General features: G+C 35.6%; 1 protein-coding gene and 1 pseudogene across 2 annotated transcripts; both read right to left on the reverse strand.

Annotated features, from left to right (window-relative positions):
* Positions 1–412: 412 nt before the first annotated feature.
* On the reverse strand, positions 413–5,045 carry LOC107515605 (annotated as a pseudogene).
* Positions 5,046–5,746: 701 nt separating this feature from the next.
* APELA (apelin receptor early endogenous ligand) lies at positions 5,747–15,912 on the reverse strand. Of its 2 annotated transcripts, none has more exons than XM_036233984.1 (3): positions 15,648–15,912; positions 14,177–14,297; positions 5,747–6,454 (listed from the first exon to the last, which is right to left on the reverse strand). In XM_036233984.1, exons 1-2 carry the CDS (start codon positions 15,721–15,723, stop codon positions 14,209–14,211), a joined length of 165 nt encoding a protein of 54 aa, XP_036089877.1. In that variant the 5' UTR covers positions 15,724–15,912; the 3' UTR covers positions 5,747–6,454; positions 14,177–14,208. The 2 variants fall into 2 exon arrangements, with proteins under 2 accessions (XP_036089877.1, XP_016010070.1); XM_016154584.2 differs by having other exon boundaries at positions 6,069–6,454; positions 14,208–14,297; positions 15,648–15,902.
* Positions 15,913–21,779: the final 5,867 nt, after the last annotated feature.

Raw genomic sequence — 21,779 nt, forward strand, 5'->3', positions numbered from 1 at the left:
TCTAGGGTAAAAATGTTCAAGGCTGAAGGAAGAGCCAAGGAAAGGCTCTTAACTCTAAAAAACTTTGTACATAAGTGACTGATTTAGCTGGCACCTCACAGGGGACTAGGGAGGTGCAGGAAATAGAAAAATAAAAAAAAAAAAAAAGGGCTTTTGTGAGGCTGATGAGATAGGTTTGAATTACTGCTGCAAGACCTTTCAGGCAAAGTTGAGGATTTTGGTCATTATCAAATGCACTGGAAAGAATTGAAGCATTTAAACCATTAAGGTGATATACAGGTGTACCTCAAAGATATTACGGGTGGTCTTTTGCTGGTGATCTTGTTGTAAGAAATGCAATACTTGTGAAGCACAATAAAGCAAAGAATGCCTGTAATGAAATTTGAAAAAAATTCTTTTTTGGGGGGGGAGGGGGTAAAATTGGGTAAAATTTTTTATTGGAAAACAAATATACAACTTGGAATGGATTTGAAGCAAATTGTACCATAAGCAGATTTTTTTTTTAAGTGGCTAAACCAAGTTTAAAAAGCAAGTAACAATAAAAGAAAATGTTTCTGGTACAAAACCAGTAGTATAAATAAATAGCGTACTAATACCTGGATAATACATCCGTTTTGCAATAGTGTAGCTTTTAAGGCATATTTTTGACTGTCCATTATCCCCGCAGAGTTACAACTCCACACTTCTCAACATACTGACAGTTCCTAAAGAAAACTACTTAAAAAAAGAGGCACAACCCAGATGATGTCCCTTCATTTGACCAACTCCAAGTTGAGATGGGCAGAAAGGCTTAGATATATCCAGAGTAAGCCACATGCCACGTATTACTTGATAAATTTTCTAAAATAAGGTTTCAGGACAATGAGCGTAAGAGGAGAAACCTTTTCCTGATGAGTTACAAACAAAAGGCAAATAAACAATCTTGTACACGAAATTTAACACATTCTGTACACCGTCTTCGCTTTGCTGTCTTCATTTGTGCGAACTCTTCACACAAATGTCTACTTGACCATCACTATCATCAACCTCTTCGTCTGTTAACCTCACTCCAAGGTTTGTCGTCACATGGCGAAGCTCGGCTGCACTCACACAGCCATTGCCGTCCTTGGCAAACACATGGAAAAGCTTCTCTCATTTCTTCTTCCTTGTCTGTGTCTTCCGTTTTTCCTGCCATCATTGTCAGACATTCTGGGGAGCCGATTGCGCTGTAACCATCAGCATCCACCTCATCATCGATCATGTCCCGTAACTCTGCTTCCGTGGGATTCTGCCCAAGAGATCTCGTTACAGTCCCCCGTTCCTTTGATGTTCTAGTTTCATCGTCCCCCTTGTCGAATAGTGAAAAAGAGTCTTTGAATTCTGCAGTCTGCTCTTCGGTCGGGTGGTCAGCCATGCCGCGGGAGCCACGGGTCCACACGACCACTCAGCTCGCTCGCTCCACGTGGACTCTAAAATTTGCATTTTGAAAGGATGACTGGCTGCAATTCAGGGAAGAGATCTTTTGGCGACTTTAAGAAATCCAAAATGTAGTGCTTAGTGAGCAGTTAAATACAGGTGTGAATGAGAGCATCCTCAACAGATATTGTTAAAGTTGTGGTTCCTAAACTTTTCCCCTTTTTCATTTCTTCTCTTAACTGTGGAGCGACTCTATGGTTTCAATGCAAATACCATAAGATACAAAATATGAGTCCTTCCGTATCATAGAGGGAGCAGGCATTTCACATTCTGTTTCATATCGTTGTAAAGCTTTCTTTAAAAAGATGCTAAAATCTGGGTGTTTTCTTTGCCATTTGAAAATAATTTTTCGGAGAAAAGGCCCAGCTTTTTTGAAGGTATGTTTTCTATTGGCTTATGTGATTTTTAAAGCCACTTGTTTATGACTTAGGCGAAGTTGTTTTAATACACTTGTTTGCGACAAAGAAAAAAAAAGTTGCTTTGGGAGAAGAATGAATGAAGTAGTCATGCCAGGATGTCAGGATGCCATTGTTTAACATCTCCGTCGTCAATAAGCAGCCAGCAGCCCAGCTTCTGAGCAGCCCCGGTAGGGACTTTCGATGACAATACGCGGAGAAGCCACTATAGCAGGGGGATATTTAGACTATAGATCCTGAGAGTTTGTCAGGACTGAGTATTGGTTTGTGTGGGGCGACTCCTAGCTAACCTAAAAACTCTCTGAAGACCCTTGGGACATTCGCTCCCGTCTTAGCGGGGCACTCCTTGAAGAGTGATGAACTCACACAGGCCCTGTGACAGAGATCAGCCTGCCTACCAGTGCCAGCATTTTGTTGCCTAGCAACATGCCGTGGCAATGGGGGCCTTTTGCTTTTACGCCCAGCAGCTAGGAATAAGCTCTTTGGTTAGTGGCCGACTCTCTGAGTGCCTCCTCATGTAAAACACACACCTCATATTAAATGTACATTTTATTTCTTTACCTCTCCTTGCCTGAAACAATACTGTGATTGATTGACAGATTTGCTTAAAATGGTATTTCTCGACTTAGCTTATTAAGAGAGATTATCCTGTATGCTATTAGCTTATGAAATTATTATGATCCCCACATCAAACCTGTGCTAAATTTATTACTGGCAAAGACAAAAAAGTTTCTGGAGTATCATTCTGCTATGTCCCCAAAACAAAAACAAACATGCCATTGTTAGAATAGTTTGAAATATTCTGCTGAAATAGGATAAACAAAAAGGAATTTTATTGCATGTGAGTACTTTCTCTTTGAAAAAATAATTAAAGCAAATAATTTTCAAGTTTCCTTGAGAGAAGAGGAGAGAGAAGGAAAGTTAGGAGGGAATTAATCTAAAGTTTGTTCAGTTGAGTCATACAGAGACGTGCACAGATCTCTGGGTAAGTAAGCTGAAGTAGTGATCCCTGCTCTGATCTGCTCCAAGAGGTGGCATAAAACTATGAAAATGTTTTCCATTTTTCATTTGCAGGTCAGGAAAACCATTTTTTATAGCATTACAAAATACATGGCTTTAATAATTTAAAACTCCTCTTACATCCTAGTGGTTAAGAGCACATTTTGGAAAGCACTTGGATTTGTATTTTAGCTGTACCAGTTTACTGGTCGTTTGAGTTTAGGTTCCTCTCACTAAGTCCCTGTTTCCTCATCTGAAAATGGACAAAATAATACTTCCTCCCACAGGATTACTGGGAAACCACTTTGCAGAGGGTGAACACCTTCTCTTTTCTTCCTCCCTTCCTCTTCTTCCTTCCTAACAAGTATACTTTTTAAATTAAACAAACAAAAAAAACTGAACAATTTAAAAAGACTTAGGTACACTCAAAAAGGACTTTAAAAATCATAATATGGAGAATATCATCCATCATCTCATCAGATCATGATTTTAACAGAAAACATCTCGGTTGTTTTTTTTTCGAATTCCAATTTTTGATCCTCTTTTCATTTTTTAAGACTAATATTCTTAAGAGTTTACCCAATGTTGAAGAATTGGAAATATTTTTATTTTGGTTTACTTGTAGTATTTGAGCTTTTCATGACACTTATGGCTCAGTTTATACAAGTCATATTTAGGTAACTGTTAACTATTTTGAGTTATGAAACACAAAACCTTTGTAACTCACTGGAGAATAGTGTGGAAACTGACATACTAACATATCCAACCGGGTAAAAATAGAAAAACTGAGAAATGGCTACATGCCACAGTATTCCTTTACTCTTACCCATTACAGAGTAAAAACTTTCAAGAATATTATATGGTCACATAGCAAGTGCCACAAAACAGTTGATAGAAGGTATTATGAGAACTTGTAAAAATAGAGTATTGTAATAATCCCAAAATAACCAGATAGTATAGATATTCCTTAAATGTACAACTGGATCCCAAACTTTCAGACGGGATTCATAGGACTTTTCTGCAGAACAATTGATAGGTGCTCAGCCCTCAAACTATCAATCTCACTATCTCTTACCAAGACTCCCTGGAGTTTAAGTACATGTTATAGTAGATGGGAGCTTAGATGTGAAAAGTCAAGGCTAGAATCCAGTTTTCCTTCCATGAACAGTCTTGCTAAGTAGAAGCCAAGAACAAAAATGGGATAAAGATTTAGGGTTTAAGGAGTGAGGTCATTTGGGGAAGTGAGAAGAGAGGACTCGAAAGGCTAGAACTCAGGCTCCAATATGACTGAAAAACGGCTCTTATTACTGTCTTTTTCCTAAAGGTTTGATGTTTTGTTTATCACGCTTCTTTCTGGTGTTAATTTTTTTTTCAAAGAGCGTTAAAATATTACTAATCTTGATTACCGAGGCTTTTGGCGTACCCTTAAATTTTTGCGCCCACTCACTTTAGTCCTCACCCTGCAAAGGAGAGTGAAAATGATGCAAGAATAGGACCAAAGACTGCATTCAGAGTTTAGAAGAAACTGAGCCGAGAAAGGGATTGGCATTAATAACTGTTCTTCGGTCCACCACTCCAACTACCCCACTTCACCAACACCATTACTTCTAATAAGCTTAAACCATCTTGAGTAAACTATGTAAAATCTCTTCTCCTTTGTATTCTTAAGATGTTTGAAATTCCAAAAGACTTGTAATAGAAAAAGAATAAAACAAACACCGAATCATAGGGATGATTAAACTGAAAGTACACATATTTGACACTTTTCTGGTCCACCGCTCTCCCTGGCCAAGTGAATAAAATATGGCTCTATTGTTGTGGACTTGTTCTGGTATGTCACTTGCAGATGCATGCCACTGGTTGTTGAGTTTTTATAGATATTGAGAGAATCATTGCCCTTACATTAATAATCTTGAAATAAGTAAAAAGAAATTAGTGACAGGGTATATATCAAGGCTGTTCAGTCTTAAATGCCTTAATTAAAAGGAACAAACAATGGAAGAGAGACAAGTGTCAGAAACAGAACTCAATGCTCTGAACATCTGTTACACAAACTAAGGACAACTATAAAATAACACCATGAAGATTAAAACATTTTTTTAAAAAGACAAATAGATACCCAAATCACTGAGTGTTTTCCTGAAAAGTTTTTGAAGTAGTATGAGCAGGAATCTATAACCAATTAAATAGTTTACAATGGCATGGCTCGATTTTAACTTTTTCAGTGAATGTGAGAATCTGTACTTGAAAACGTACAGGCTTAGAATTTCCCTAAATATCTAATTTAAATGAGGTAATACATTCTATAAAATATATTTTATTTATGTGTAAATTTAATTACAATGCTTTATATAAGCACCTTCTATCCCAAAAGACACTGTTAATAAGCTCTAAAAGGTAGAAAAACTTCATGTCAGAATTTCTATATCAAATTTTTTACATATTAATCCCAACTTTTTATTTTAGCAAAATAAGGGTTAATAGTTTATGGCTTTCCCATTCTATAATGTTTATAAAGTAAAGTTTCTAGTCAAGATATAAACTTTATACTTAGGATTAAGTTACAGTAAAGTAATAGGAACTTTATGACACTGAGCTAACAGTCTTTCAATAAATACAAATTAAGAGCATATTTAACAACTTGGGAACACCTAATCATCAGTACAGTTCAGATTTAGACAGGATAGTTTCATATCCCTGAATTCCTTCTGATTATTTTTTAAACATGTTTCACCACCACAGTTTGAATAGCACCAAAACAGAACCTAGAACAAAGATGAGCACTCATATGTTAGATAAAGCTATTGCCCCACTTGGGACTTTAAATGGGCCGTTCTAAGAAACTATACGAATAAAGCAAAAATATAAAACAGAACTTCAAAGGAAATCAAACATTAGCTTCTTGTAATTACATGATGAGAAAAAAGGTTCAGAAATGAACACATCAGGTTTAAAATAAATGAACTACAATGACTACATCAAATGTTCTTTTACAACTTTAAATGAATATTATTCAAAATAAAAATACTTTCATAAACATTAAAGCTTATAATCTAAAATTGGTAGCAATTAATAGCTTATATCTTAGTCTCTCTATATAAATAATCGATGAACCAATTATTTCTCTCAATGCTGCAAAGCCAAAGAGTCAATGCAATTGATATCAGATTTAGCATTTTTAAAATAATCACTCAAACATATACAAAGTTATTTTAATGTTTTTGAAGAATTATAGGACTATGAAAGAAAAAAATTTTAATTCTTGCACTTTTTCTACTAGAGAGTTCTAAGACATTAGAAAGTATTTTTCTTTTTAATCCATATATGAATTACGTGCAGAAAAGATGAGAGATTTTTATTATGCAGGTAAATAATTGTGGTTCAAACTGTAATTTCTTTTGGATTTGTGTTACTTTCCCTTTAAAAAGAAAACAGGAAGAAGAGGATCCTGTGAAACTAGTAATACATCTCAGGTGCTATGAAATGATTCTTTTTCACACAGGAAATTCTAAGCCAGCATGTTAATGTGTAGGTGGGTAGGTAGGTATCCTTTTTTCACTCCTTTTCTTTTTCATCTGGCAGATCTATATTTGGAAGGCAAAGGAGAAAGAATATATCATAATGAGATATGCTATTCAGCAGACCAATTTACCCATGCTTAATTTTTCAAATAGACGAGTAAGGAAAATTTCATGATTTCAACAGCAAGGACAAAAACACATTGATAATTTCAAAAAACAGTTGACAAAAACTAACACTCTTCTTTCATGATAAAAACATTCAGCAAACTAAGAATAGACAGGAATTCCTTCAACCTGATAAGGTATTTGTAAAGACCCACAGCTAGCATCATATTTGATGGTGGAAGACAGAATGCTTTCCGCCTTCCATCTAAAACCAGGACTAAAACAAAGATACCTGTTCTCACTACTTCTATTAAACATTGTACTGGATATTCTGCTTAGGGCATTTAGGCAAAAAGAGAAATAAAAAACACCCAGATTCGAAAGGAAGAGAAGTAAAACTATCTCTGTTTGCAGATGACATATACTTGCACATAGCAAATCCTAAGGAATTTACTAAAAACTATGAGTGAATCAATAATTTCATTAAAGTTATAGAATATAAGATCAATAACCAAAAATCAATTATACTTTTATACATCAGCAACAAACAATTCAAAAATGAAATAAAATTTCATTTACAATAGCATCAATAGAATAAAATAATCAAGATTAAACAAAAAAGTATAAAAACTTGTATTCTAAAAACAAACATTCTTGAAAGAAATTAAAGTAGATCTGAATAAATGGAAATACATCCCATGTTCACGAATTGCAAAACTTAATTGTCAAGATGGTGATACTTCTCGTCGATCTGCAGATTTGACACAGTCCCTATCCAAATTACAGTTGTTCTTTGCAGACATTGACAAGTTGGTCTTAAAGTTTACCTGGAATGTCAAGGGAACCAGAATAACCACAGCAATCTCAAAGAACTGCAAAGTTGGAGGATTCACAGTCTTAATTAAAACACTCACTACAATACTACAATCACAGAGACAGTATAGTATTAGCACAAAGATTGACATGTGGATCAATGAAATAGAACTGAGAGACCAGAAATAACCCCGTACACTTTTGACAACAATGCCAACATAATTTAATGGGAGAAAGAATAATGTTTTTAATATATGGGGCCAGATATCCAAACTGGTTATCCACATGCAAAAGAAGTTGGACTCCTTCCTTACACCATGTACAAAATTGAACTCCATGTAGATCATAGACATGAAAGTAAGTGATAAATCTCTTAGAAGAAAATATAGGTGTAAATATTTGTGATTTTTGGATTAATCAATTTTTTTAAATATGACACCTAAAGCACAATAAACCAAAAAAAAAAAAAAATAGACAAATTGTACTTTAACAAACCTAAAAGCTTTTGTGCTCAAAGGACAACACCAATAAAATGAAAAGAAAACCCATAGAATGGAAGAAAATCATATATCTGATAGAGGCCTTGTATTCAAAATAGATAAAGAACTCGTATAGCTCAACAATAAAAAGATGAGCCAACTGACAAATGGACAAAAGATTTGATAGCCAAATGGCCAATAAGTACATGAAAAGATGTTCAACACCACTCACTAGTCACTAGGGAAATGCACATCAAGCTTGCAATAAGATAGCACTTCTACCCACTAGGATGGCTATACTAACAAGAGCTGGTGAGAATGTGGAGAAATTGGGACCCTTATACACTGCTGGCAGTAATGGAAAATGCTACAAGCTCTGTGGAAAACAGTTTGGCAGTTCCTTAATAAATTAAACACAGAATAACCATGTAATGCAGCAACTTCACTCTTTGGTATATTCTCATGAGAACTGAAACAAAGGTTTAAACAATAACTTGCATATGAATGTTCAGAGTAAAATTGTTCTTAATAGCCAAATAGTGGAAACAATAGATGACTTGGTAAAAAAAAAAAAAATGTGGTTTTTCTATATGATAGAATTTTATTAAGCCATTAAAAAATAGTATACTGATACATGCTACTACATGGATGGGCCTTGAAAACATTAAGGTAAGTGAAAGAAGCCAGTCTCTCACACACACAGACACACCCACACATCTTAAGGACTTATTTATATGACAAGTCCAGAATGAACAAATCTGTAGACAAAAAGTATGTGAGTAGTTATCTAGCATTAAAGTTGGAGAGAAATGGAGAGTGCCTGCTAATGGGTATGGATTTTTCTTTTCTTTTCTTTTTTTCATTATCAGAAAGGATTTATTCAGGAAAAAGGGATGCAACTCAGTGCATGCTCTGGGTATGAGTATGTCTTAATGGAGTGATGAAAATGTTCTAAAATTGATTATGGTGATGGCTGTACAACTACTTGAATGTAGTAAAAACCATTGAACTGTAGACCTTAAATGAGTATTTCACATATAGTATGTGAATTACATCTCAAAAAATTTAAAAATATGCATGCTCTAGTGATTCTACTTCTATAAGTATTTTGTAAGAAAGTACACAAGCGTTTAAAAATGTATGCATCCGTGTTCACTGCACCATGGTTCCAAATGACATAAATAAAGCATAAATATCCATCGATAGAGTCGAGTTAAATAAACTAAGGCTGTCCATACAATGAAATACCAGTCATTCCAAATAACTGTCTCTATATCCACAAATATATCTGTTTAGTAACCTGTAAAGAAAGTAGTAAATGCATTTCACATACATTTAAATATATATGTATATATGATACATATAATTTTTGTATACATAAAAATGTTACCGTTAGAGAAAAAAATGAATACAGATAAAGTTGAAAACTCTAACACAAGGTCAGTATAAATAAAATGTAAAACCAAAAGAACCCCAAAGTCTCCTCCCAAAGTTACTCGGAACAGCATAAGGAGAGAAGTTTTATGTGGCACACACACACACATACACGAAAATGAAGTGACATTTGATTAAAGTCTTGACTGAGTAGGGATAATCTAGGGATAGATAAGGGAAAGAACACCCTAGATTCTAGATAGAGAAAATAAATGAATACCCTGCAGTGCGAAAGAACGAGACACCTTCGATAAACTCACATAGCCATAATGAGTCAGATAGGGCTGGAGAGGTAGAGAAGTGCTTGATTATGGGTTACGTTAAGAGTTTATTTTAATCTCAAGAGTAATGAGAAATCACTATAGGGCCTTAAGCAGTATGAAGCTATAAGAAGAAGAATGGATAAAAGAGAAGCAAAAGTAGATGTGAGGAGGTTGGTGCAAGGCAAACAGTGGTTAGGCTTAGGTGGTGTGAATTTAGAGTTGAAATGAGTTTGGAGCTGGGAGACTGATATCCAAATGGACAATGGCCAGGCCATATATTAAAATAGAACTCTGATTCACAAACTCGGTTAACAACCAGCCCAGGAAGCCAAACCATAACCTCGGAAGCAATTGGTCCCGAACGGTCAGGATTTGTTCAGTAACTTCAGCTTTCCTGATACTAGTCCTTCCTTTCCCCCGGAGGGGAGAATGGATTCCTGGAGGAACGGCCATGCCTTCCATGGCAACAAGAAAGAAGAAAAGAATGGGGGTGGGCAGGATGAGAGGTAGATTAGATGAGATTCTAGTTTGGTACTGGAAAGTTGAGGTATAGACCACCTGATGACTTTTTTTCTCTGATATACTAGATAAGGCCATCTGCTGAAAATGAAGAAAAGGTTCTAAATTTGAGGTGAGAAAAAAAGTTAGAAACAGTTATTGTGGAGTGCACGGAGGCAAGTTGTCCACAGGAATGTAGTAGGTTTGCCGGCCACTTGTGAAGAACCAAGATTGAAGATGAGGAATTTACAAGTGGTTTCTATCAGACTTCTTGTGTATTTCTTCTCCAGTAGTGCTAACATGCTTGGATGAAGACTTTAGGATTCTTCCAGAATAATGAGATGAAGGTAGCAGCAAGGAAACCTGAAACATTGGCAGCAGTTATGAAAAGAATGAAGAAGAGTAAGACGAGAGAGGACCAGGCAGTGGATATGGAGGAAGATGGTCCATATTTTGGAAGACCTGGTGAAGTTGGAATAGTGGTAGTGGCTGTCCAAGCTCCTGGCATAACCATGGGTGTGCATGGTTGAGACCTAGTGGAGGAGAAGGTCTTGGGAAAGCCTGTGTATTCTATTTTTTTCTCTAATAAAATTATTTCAGTGCTAAGGAGATTCCACATAAGCCTTTGGACACTCTTATAGGTCCTAAAAGGAACAGTGATCTGTTCCAGAGATAAATAGTCCAAAGGGAGCATAGTGTCATTAAAACCAAGTTAAATCCATTCTGTGATTAGACCTGCAGCGAGATAACTGAGATCAGGATCAAAATGTGTTCACTGGATTTGAGAGAGAAGGAAGTCTCTCGAGACCTTTCCCAGAATATAATGGGGCACAGTGTGTTGAAAATAGATGGGAGGTCAAGAAATGGCCAATTTTTCAAGAAATTTGGCTGTGAGGGGAACGTGGGTTGGTCACCAGAGAGCACAATAGGGTCAATGGTACTTTTTTTTTTTTCCAGATGAAATAGATGAATTTTGACTAAGGAACATTCTGGGGAAGAAAGGGAGTAATTGTTGGATCAGAGTTCCTTAGGTGTAGATAGATTAACTGTACCCAAGAGAGGAATCTCTTAGTGAAAGTCTAGGGAGGAAAAATAGAAGAAATGTTGCAGATGTGGATATTTGTAGTTTGAGGGCAAGGTCTGATTTGAAGCGTGATTATCTTCATTTTCTCTGGGAAGAGGAATTACTTCTTTCTGTGAGTTGGAAAAGGAGGTGAAGAAGTTTAAGAAAACTAGAGGTCATTAAAGATTTGAAATAGGGCTGAATGGGAATCATAAGCATGTACGAGTTAGCAGAAGGGTATTTTCCAGAGAGCCCTGCTAAAGTTGGAGATGAAAAACACTCCACTAAAGGGAGATTCTGTGCTGAAGACAAATTTGGCTTTCAGTTAAGCCAAACAAGCAGAATGGAGTGAGAAGGGTCAAGACAATAGGACACTTGAGGAAAGAGTTAGGAGGCAAGACAGAGGTTCTGTCAAGAGGGTCAGAAGTCCAAGACTTTGAGGGGTAAGAATTATGCAGACAATAGAAAACTTGAAGGACTTGGATTTTGAATAATAATCAAGGGTGGTAAGAGACTATTATCTGGTCTCAATTTATAAAAGCTACCTTTACCAAGAATCTTTTTATAGATATAGCTATTACCTCTGGTAAGGGAAAATGGGCAATAGGCTAAAGACTTTTACTTTTGACTTTACACTCTTCCGTACTATTAGAAAAAAATTTTACAGCATGAAAAGGTACTAAATTATTATTAAAAACCCAGGTAAAGTATATATAAATAGAGTGTATAGTAACCCGGAGTACATATTTATAAATAAAAGCATCGATGTAGTGAAATTTTACTGTTAGAAGGGGAATGTCATTAGAATCTAAAGGCTCTACCTCATTTCCACTCTGTGGCTCTCACATTAACCTGAATGTGATGCCGAAATATTTTTGTGGGAGGAAAAAAAGCAAAGAAAATGAATTATATACAGCGCAGATTTTCTATTTAATTCAATTTCTATTTGCTTGTTAGGAAATATTACCGAGAACCATTGAGGAGGACTCTGGGAGCTGAAAAACTTGACGAAGTAAAGGTAACAACATTCCTACTAAGTGAGTTGAAAGTCTAAACCACTCTAATGGGTTATTTTGGAAAAATTCCAAAATCAACTGTTTACCTTACTGTCATTTTACAGTCTTATTTGACCCTAACTGAATCAAATAACCACATGTGATTTTATCTAAAGCATGCAAGAAAACAGAGGTAGATAAATAAAAGGGAGGTTTTGCCTTAGATTTCTACTACCTAGGTCTATAGTGCCTTTACTCAGTTGTCAAGTTGTCAAGATTTTTTGTTGCAAGATATATAAAATATGTACAAATGTTTAGGACGGTGAGCATTGTGCTATCAGATTCGAAGATAGCACTTGTTATTATACAACCGATTCAGCAAGACCTTGGAAAATTATTTTATCTTGCATTGTACTTATACTATCTCTGGATTCCAAAGTGTGGCTTTTACACATTCTTCAAAGAACTGTAGCTGGAATGTAGGACTAGTCTAAACATTGAGAAAATGGATGCTGTAAGCTGAGCAGTTCTTTAAAGGATCGGCCTAATTTTGTAAAGGAGCCCTCTCATGAAATGGTTTACATGGCCTTTACTTAAATTTCCCTTTGGTTTACAAATTTGGTTTCGCAGGTCAAAATTTTCCTTCACTTTGACATTTCAAATTTAACTACTCTACCTTGTTTGCTTGCAGCCCCAGTTTTATGGCAGGTGGTTTGTGGAGAAAGCCAGTATGGCGGTGGCTAACTAAGGGCTTTTATTCACAGTTATGTAAGGCATCTTTCTCTGTGTATGCAGGAATTTCCTCCCTATTGTGAAATGCCTCTTCTTCTCCTCTTTGTTCGTTGTGGAGGAGTGCTGGGAAAATCTTGAACTTCTCCACTCCTCCTCAGCACAGGTTTTACCATTATTTATATGTGAGACTGAAATGCATTTTCGACACACAGCCAAAGACCTTTTAATGTATAAAATCCTCTTTCGAAGCCTGTTTTAGTCCCTAAGAATTGTCTCTCAAAAGCTTATTGTATCTTTCTGGATTCCTCCACCAAATTTCTTTTTCATGCTTTGATAGCAAAGACGAACCTGTTACTGATACAGACATAGAGAACGTGGCCTTTTGTCTTAGTCCTCATGATAAATGCTTATTACTGCGTTGTTTTTCCTTCTTTTAGTGTCCTCCTCAGGGTCTTCACTGGATTTGAAAAGCACATTATTAAACAATAGGTATAGCAACCATTCTTTCCTCTGAATGAATAGTGCCATAAATGCTAGTCTATAGACCAACTGAATAAGCTAATTTAGCGATTGCCTGTGTACATTGAGGACTGTTTCTATGACTTTTTTTTAAGGGAAGATATATTTTATGACTTACAGAGCTTAGAATAATTACAATAGAATGCCAAATTTATTTTTATTTTTATTTTTTTCAAATTTATTTTGAGTATGAAGTAACTTAAATGTGGGCAAGTGTTTGAAGTTAATTGATGATGGTATTAGTGGTATAAAATCATTGGCCATTTAGTCACCTTTCTCCTCCCCTCCCCCCAAAGATGGGGGTGGAGCAAAATTCTATTCAGAATTTATCTTTGAAGATGCAACCATTAAGACCAATTCTGTGAGTGAGGCCGAAAGCTGCCATGCCAATAATATTAAGTTGATGTTATATATTAAAAGGAATGTCTTCAGGTAAAATAAACTTCATATTGAGGCTACAACACCATTCATGTGGTGGTGTTAGGCAAATATGTCCAAATGCTTTCAAGCGCACAGTGGTCTTAATGGGAAATGTGGTTATTCTGAATAACACAGGAAGCTATTCAGTGTTTTTCTTTCAAAACACATGTTTGAATATACTTTCATAATTATATTCTCCTGGTGCCTGATTTTTTAATTATGGTAACTGTCAAACACGCAGAATAGTATCAATCCCTATATAACTATCACTCAGATTAAACGATTAAGATTTTCCTACATTTTCCTCATCTATTCCAGTAAACTATTCAAACAATTCCCAAACATCGTGTCATTTCACATGCTAGTAGGCATCCCTTAAACTGACATTACCATAAAGTCATGATCGCATTTTACAAAACGTGAATAGACATTCTCTGGTATATCCAATCAAGAACACTGCCTACATGCGGGAAAGCTATTTCCCGTCAGAGGTACCTCAGGGGAAGGGCACCCGTGAGTGGAGAGGCATGCATCTCCTCTGATGGCAGCTGAGTCTGTGAAGTTTTCTTCTCGTCGCCAGATTAGCTGGGGGAAAAAAAAGGAAATATCAGGAGCACTTTTCAGAAAAGTAACTGTTTAATCTGGAAGATACGAAGGGATCTTTTCTAACCTAGACTAGGACTATGTGCTACTTGTTTCGCTGTGATGATGATATAAAAAATTAATATGATGCAAATGCACAAGGTATATTTCTAACAGTTCATGTTCTAGCAGGATCTAATAGTAATATCTTCCTCATTCTACATGCCTTCTTCCTAAATGCCCCTAGACCATTTATTTCATGTAGTGAATTAATCACAAATGTTTTTTTAAAAAATGCTCCAAGGTGCTACGAATTTCAGAAAAGTAGAAATGGATTGAATGGCAATTGCTGTACACAGTAAAAAGGAATGCTTTCTGAGTCACTAATTTGGACCTTTTTCTTATTTATGTAAAAAGGCACACACACCAGGGGACTTCATTTGAAATAACCTCAGTGATCGAACTTCTGATTAACTAAAAGGCAGAAACTGAATTTTTCACCAGTTATGTACTATTTTCTGTGCTAAGCAGAGAAATATATTACCAAGGAAATAACATTTCATATCTGGATATAAGTTTAATCACCTTTTTACTTAAATTTGAGTTTGTTTTGCCCTGAATCAGAGAACTTTAAAATGTTTTTATTTGTCAGTGCTTTGAAATCTTAGATATTTGGTTTTGAAGAAAAACACATTAAAATAATGGTTTACTAAGTTTCTATTGGATAAGAACAACACGACTGATATCACCTTTAAAAATACCTCAAGTAAATTAATATTATTTGTCTTGACCACACATATCTTTGATACTTTTTGGCTGTGTAAGCACAATACTAAAAATTATACTTTTTAAAAGTGACACATCTAATTATATAACTAGAAATAACAGCTACTGACTGTTTTAAGATTTCATCTATAATTTTTCAAATTATGATTTTTATATTGTTAATTCAGCTAACATTTTCCAACTTCAGTCAGCCATGTGCTTATAATAAACCTCTTTAGATGTTGCATGTTACCTAAAATCTGTAAGTTTGTTTACATCTGTAATGAATAGACCAGGCATTTCGATTTCTTCTTACTTATAAGGACAACATATCTACAATAATTAAGGGATCAATATTCTTTGAAATTAGAAAAATGGTGGTAAAATATTTATCATTGTTTTAATTTCCAGCTTTAAAAAATATATCCAGATAATAGATCCAACAGGTTAGCATACTTCCAAAATCCTACACACTTAGCCCAGTACACCTAAGTGATTTTCAAACATAAACACAATCATGCTCACAGGCCCACGGACACAAACAGGTATAAAAACAAATTACTCGGTACAAATGTACCAAAGCCTTACCTGGTCTCTGTCCATTGATAAGAAGAAGACTCGTCATAAAAATAAAAAATACAAAAAAGAATTGTCGAAATCTCATTTTTCTGCCACACCGAAGGGGAGCAGTAGCTCTCAAAGTAAACCGAACTTTTTTGAATAGTCTGTGCAAAATCTGTGTGGCTCTTCTCACCTTCTAATGACAAACCTCGGAGTACGGCCAGCTGCGTTTTTTAAAGAAAGGTTAATGATCACATCAGACAAGGTTACTGGTGCGCTGTGCTGTGGTCAGAGCCTCCCCCGGCCTCAAACCCCTCCTCCGCGCCTCGCCTCCTTCCCATCGGTCACTCCCCTTTATTTCCATAAGCAAATATTGCTGAAACAAAGCATTCAAGTGTGCTGTAACTTCAGTGGAAGTCTACTCTGGAAGCTCATAGGAGACGCAGACTTGATGCAATCCGAATTTGGAGAAACCTGTAAAACTAGGCATGGTTTTGCCTCCTCCCCTCACCATTTGCATGTGTTTAAACTCTGTATTGCCCAGATTGGTCCCACATGCAGAAAGCAATTGAAATGACAGGAAGTCTCTCTTTTGTCCTTTTCAGAAGGAATTCTGAAGCTCTAACTTAAGACTCCCAAGTGTTTTGTGACAGAATGTGTGCTGAAATTCTTTCTTATTTCCTAACCTACTGCAAAGAGGTACCTATTTATCCCAAATCTCTAAAGTGCTTGATCTATGTGTGTTTATATCAATAAACATTATCCTAGAGTTTAGAATGTTCTGAAATAAATCTGAAAAATGTTTATATTTTTATTTCGTAAAGCAATTAAAAAAAAGTAATGGGGATTATTTTTGTCTGCAATATGTCCAGGATTTTTAAAAAGGAAGTTTAAACAAGCCACAAACGTATAAAATCTGTGTTCTGTGAAAACATTTATATGTGGAGGAATGCCAGCCTAACTTATCACAGACACAGAAATTAGAGATGGGAAAAAGCTTCTCAGTTCACCTCCCAATGAGTTCGAAAAACACAGAAACAGTCTAGTGTTGTGTTTTGCACACATACACTAAGGTCCCTTTTTGTTTTAAGTGCTTCCTTTTCTGTGATATGTAGCTATTATAAATGGAAATCACTGTACTTAGTATAAAGTAAACCAAAAGGATAAGTGTAGATATACTTCTGAACCACATGTAGAGCCAAAATGCAAAATCTAAAGCATATGAAGCTTTTATAAACTGCCAGGAATTCTGTTGCCTTTGGCTTCTCTAAATTCAGGTACTTGGTATACAACTTCGGGCTTCCTGAGATTTGAAATTAATGCATAATTTGTCTTGATCTTGCAAGTCAGTCTGCAGAACTCCCTGCCTGCCTGGTTATGCATGCACCTAATAACAGGCAATAGCATACAGGAATTCCTAAAATTATTTTCTTAAAATCCAAAGATATTTGCCAGTTTGGGGACTGGAAAGCGTAGTGTTAAAGGGGACCGCATCACTGTGCTGTATTTGTATGTCACTCCATCCAATCGATAGAATACAAGAATTTGGACTCCTGGGATAAAATGCTCCGTGAATGGCAAAGGATTTGTTCAGACTGTTACTTTCTGTACAAGCTTCTCAGTACAGCACGCTGGGAAACAGCAAGATAACAAGATCGAGTATTAAATCCAGCAAATCAACAGGAGGACAATATAGATTCTGACAATGTAACTTCAAGACAAGTTATATTTCTATTCAAAGATATAGTAGTAGTAAGTTTTCTTTATGGATATAAGGACTACCATAGACTGTATAAATAGATTAAAATGTTATATTTTATAACCAGATAATCAACAATGAACTTCTAGACTCTAGATAGCATAAGCAAGTACCGCGGAATATATATGACATCTCCAACTGACCAGGATACAGCAAAATGTTGTATTTGTCATGTAACCACTTTGAACATTAATTTTCTCATTTAAAAAAATTTAGATGAAGTGCCCGGTTTTCAGTCTAAGAGTTATAAAGGTTTGGCGAGATAATGTATAAAACTTATGAAACTTAAGACATTATTTATTTATATGTTTTGAAATTATTCTCTGAGAACACAATGAAGGAAGGTGAGGATGGTTATGTTTAAGCAGTTACTTGAGCCAGCGTTTCTGTGGAATTAAAATCAGCAATGGTGCTAAATCATTCATGGTAGTATTGAACAACCAGGCATGGAGAAATTTTGGTATCAAAGTGCTCAGTCAAAACAACACAGGTGTCTCTGCAAATAGAGCTTTTAGATTGCAATTAGATGAAAATGATAAATCATCTTCACGAGACCAGAAACCTTGAGTTTCACCCTACCTAAGCACAGCTGTCTTTGAGATCCAAGCCTGTCCCTCTGGTTAAGGTACAATGCTAAATGTATTACACATATTACATAACTTAAACCTCCTTAAAACACTCTGAAGTATTACTTCCTTTTTACCGAATGAGAAGACAATCAACTAAAGAGGTTATAAGCTTCAAGGCCACACAACTGGAAAGAAGCCTAGGCAGAATTCAAATTTTGTGACCTGAACTTTCAACCATTTTGCTATCCTCTTGTCTAAGGTGCAAATCCTGATTCTTACAATAATAGCCTATTGAAGCTATTATAAGGATAAGTTAGGACAATACTTTTTATACTGCGGTGAAAGTGTCTCCCCAAAATTCATGTCAACCTGGAACCTCAGAATGTGATCTTATTTGGAAACAGGGTCTTTGCAGATGGAATTAGTTAACATTAAGATTGCACTGAAGTAGGGTAGGCTCTAAATCCAATATGACTGCTGTCCTTAGTAGAAGAAGAACAGAGAGACGTACAGAGAGAATGCCATGTGACAACAGAGCTCGAGGTTGTCGTTATACTGCTACAGGGTGAGGACTGCCAACAATCACCAGAAGTTAGGAGAGAGGCATGGAACATATTCTCCCTCTGAGTCTCCAAGAAGAAATCAAACCTGCTGACACTTTGGTTTTGAACTTCCGGCCTCCTGAATGGTGAGAGAATGAATTTCTGTTGTTTTTAGCCACCTCATTTGTGGTGCTTCATTACATCAGCCCTAGGAAACCAGCCCACTTCTATCTATTTATATATTCTTTAAGGAGATATAGTCTCTATAAAAAACATACTTATTTATATAGTGGTATATTGTATATGCCAGGAATGTAACAGAAGTTATTTTATTTAGACATGATAATTGTACGATATAAGCTTCATTTCCATTTTACAGACGAGAGAACAAACTCAGAGAATTAAACGACTTGCCTGAAATTAAATAAATGAGCTAATAGCAAAGCCAACATGAGGCCCGTGTCTATCCGGTTCTGGGGCTCTTACTCCTTTGATTTTCATCGTGTGCCCTCATTTGTCCTAAGAGATCCTGCTCCATCTATATTGCCTTCTTTCCCACCTGAATCTTAAGCTTTCCTTCCATTGCTCTCTCCCTTCAAACGTGCTCTCCCCAACCTACAAATTACCTCCTTTAGCCCATTTTCATTTGGCCTCTTTCCAGTCAGTTACCTTCTCCAGGTACGTCTCCTTGATACTGGATGACAACTTTCATCACACTGCTGACGCTGCTGGTGTGTGTCTCACGTCAAATCATTAACCTTTTAAATAGGGCCTTTTCCGTGAAAACTTCAATCCATCCAAATTCATCTACTCTCGGCTCACCTTGTTTTCTTTCTTGTTTTTTTTCTCATGCTGTGTGTTTCTTTGGAAACACCCGCTCTGTTTGTCCCAATTTTGCATAATCAAAGTCCTACTAGTTGTTCAAGGTTTAATGCAATCATTAAAGATCGCTTCAACAGATACTTGATGAGTTCTTAAATTACTACTGTGTTCTAGGCTCTGTTCTAGGTATAGGTATAAAATGAGGAATCAATCATACACAGTCCCTATTCTTGAATTCAATGTTAATTCATTAAATTGTATCTTATTTAATTTCATTTTTAAATAAATTCGCTAGGTTTGCTCTATAAGCATTTCCTCATTCCTGCCAACTGAAAGGGATTTTGATTTTGTTGTGGAGGTCTGGAAATTTTCCTGTTATCATAGCCTTTTCACCACCACAGCACTTAATTCCTCCCATGTGGGCCATAGTACATTCATCCTGGTCTGACAGTTTCTCGAGGACGTATGGACTCCCGCAGAAATAAAAACTCCTTGAATGCAGAGACTTGTCCTTTTACCTTTTTGATGTCTCCTCCTAGAAATATTAAATTCATATTGAATTAGATTGAACATGGAAATCATAAGATATTAAAAAAAAATAGATGAGAACTTAAAAACAATACGGCTCTAGAGGTGAATGTTGGATAAAGAAAAGGAATACATGAAAAATATTTACCTGGAAAAGGTGAAAAAAAATGAGATAATTTCGGAAATTAATTAGAGCAAATACTAGGATAGCAGTTTATGGAACTTGACCTAGATAAAGATAGAAACTAAGGTACCTTTCATGTCTGAAAGCTGGTTCTGTAACTAAGCTCCATAACCTGTGATTTACCTACCTCTGTGGAATGTAAACTCCATGAGGATAGGAAATTTTATCTGTTATTTATTGCTATATAGTCATTATCTAACCTATAATTGAATAAATAAATTAGTAAAAATTCCACTCTAAGTATACTAGTATAGGAAAATAGATCTTAGTATTATCAGGATCTATTCTTGATTCCTGGTTAACTACATGTCTCTGTTTGTGGTGAGATTATACCCTGCCCACAAATGGAGACATTTAAAACTAATCTGGAGAATATGGATTACAGCTTAATTTAGAGTCTGTCTTCCCAAGAATATCACCTATTTTTTTTACTTTTTAAAAATTTATTTATTTATTTTAATTTTTATTTTGGTGGAATATCACCTCTTTGAGCCTTGATTGCTTGGATGGTGTTGACTACTCATTCCCAACACTTCATTTTGACTTCATTTATTCAATTCCCATTTCTTCATTTGTTTGCTTTCTGACTATTTCTGGATTTTGAACCAATCCATTGGTTGGCCTCTGGATTTAGTATCCATTTTTCTTTTGATATTAATTCCATTTGAACCACGAGGTCTAGATCAATCCCATGCTTTTCAGTTTTCATTGCCTACGTTAGTTCTCCTAGGCCTCCCTTAATTATCTCCTGCCATTTTGGGGTTCCAAATTAACACTGAAGAGGAAACTAATAAAGATATAAAAAATAGAATCAGAGTAAATAAAAAATGATCGGTTTTGAAAATGTATGACCAAAATAGACATTTTCCCAGTTTACAGTAAATAGTAAAGTAAACATGTTGGAGATATCAAATGTATAAATTTAGATTATTAAGTGTGGTAAAACATTTATTCAGCACAATGCTCACTCAAAATTTTTCCCAGGATCTTCTTCGGCACATATGCTGGTTGAAAAAACATTACTGATCATAAATGCTGCATCAAGCTAACATCTGAGCCAAAACATATATTTTCATAAGAAACCATATCTCCAAAAAAGGCACACACATTTGAGAGTATGGATATCTTCCTAACCCTCATATGCCTGGCAAACCTGAAAAAAAAAAAAATAACATGTTCATGGGAGTAATAGACTCTCATTTATTTCAAGTACAAAAATAATAGAGGTCACAATATATGTGGAACATTTAGACACCCCTACATTGTGGTTATTCTTACCCAGGCCTCTGGGTTAAAGCGATTGACCAAATAGCATCAAGAAGACTTTTTTTTATTGATTATAAGGGATATTGGTGAGCTTTACATATTTTTCTAATGAGAACAAATTAGCTAAAAAGCATTCAATTGACATAAGAGAGATCCCACTTAGTAATATTTCTCTTTAAAATAAATGAGACGTTTTGAATTAGTCTTCTCTATCCCTACTTTTAACCTTGTTTATATGCTTATTTTATCAAAAACAGTCTCAGGAATTTTCATCATAAATCCGAGTGACTCCTGGGAAACAATTATTGTTTACTGGATGAATTATATATCACATAAAACTGCTAGTAAACCTCGTGTTGGAATTCTTTAAGGACATATTTAAAACTTTGAGATTCATAAAATTTCTAAACATTTTTGAACTTCAGAGCTTGAATGGGTTAGAGCTTAACGTTAAACTAGTAGAATAGAAATCTGGTACTTGAATCTTGG

This window comes from Rousettus aegyptiacus, unplaced genomic scaffold (assembly GCF_014176215.1).
Source record: "Rousettus aegyptiacus isolate mRouAeg1 unplaced genomic scaffold, mRouAeg1.p scaffold_m13_p_16, whole genome shotgun sequence".
Classification (NCBI taxonomy): domain Eukaryota; kingdom Metazoa; phylum Chordata; class Mammalia; order Chiroptera; family Pteropodidae; genus Rousettus; species Rousettus aegyptiacus.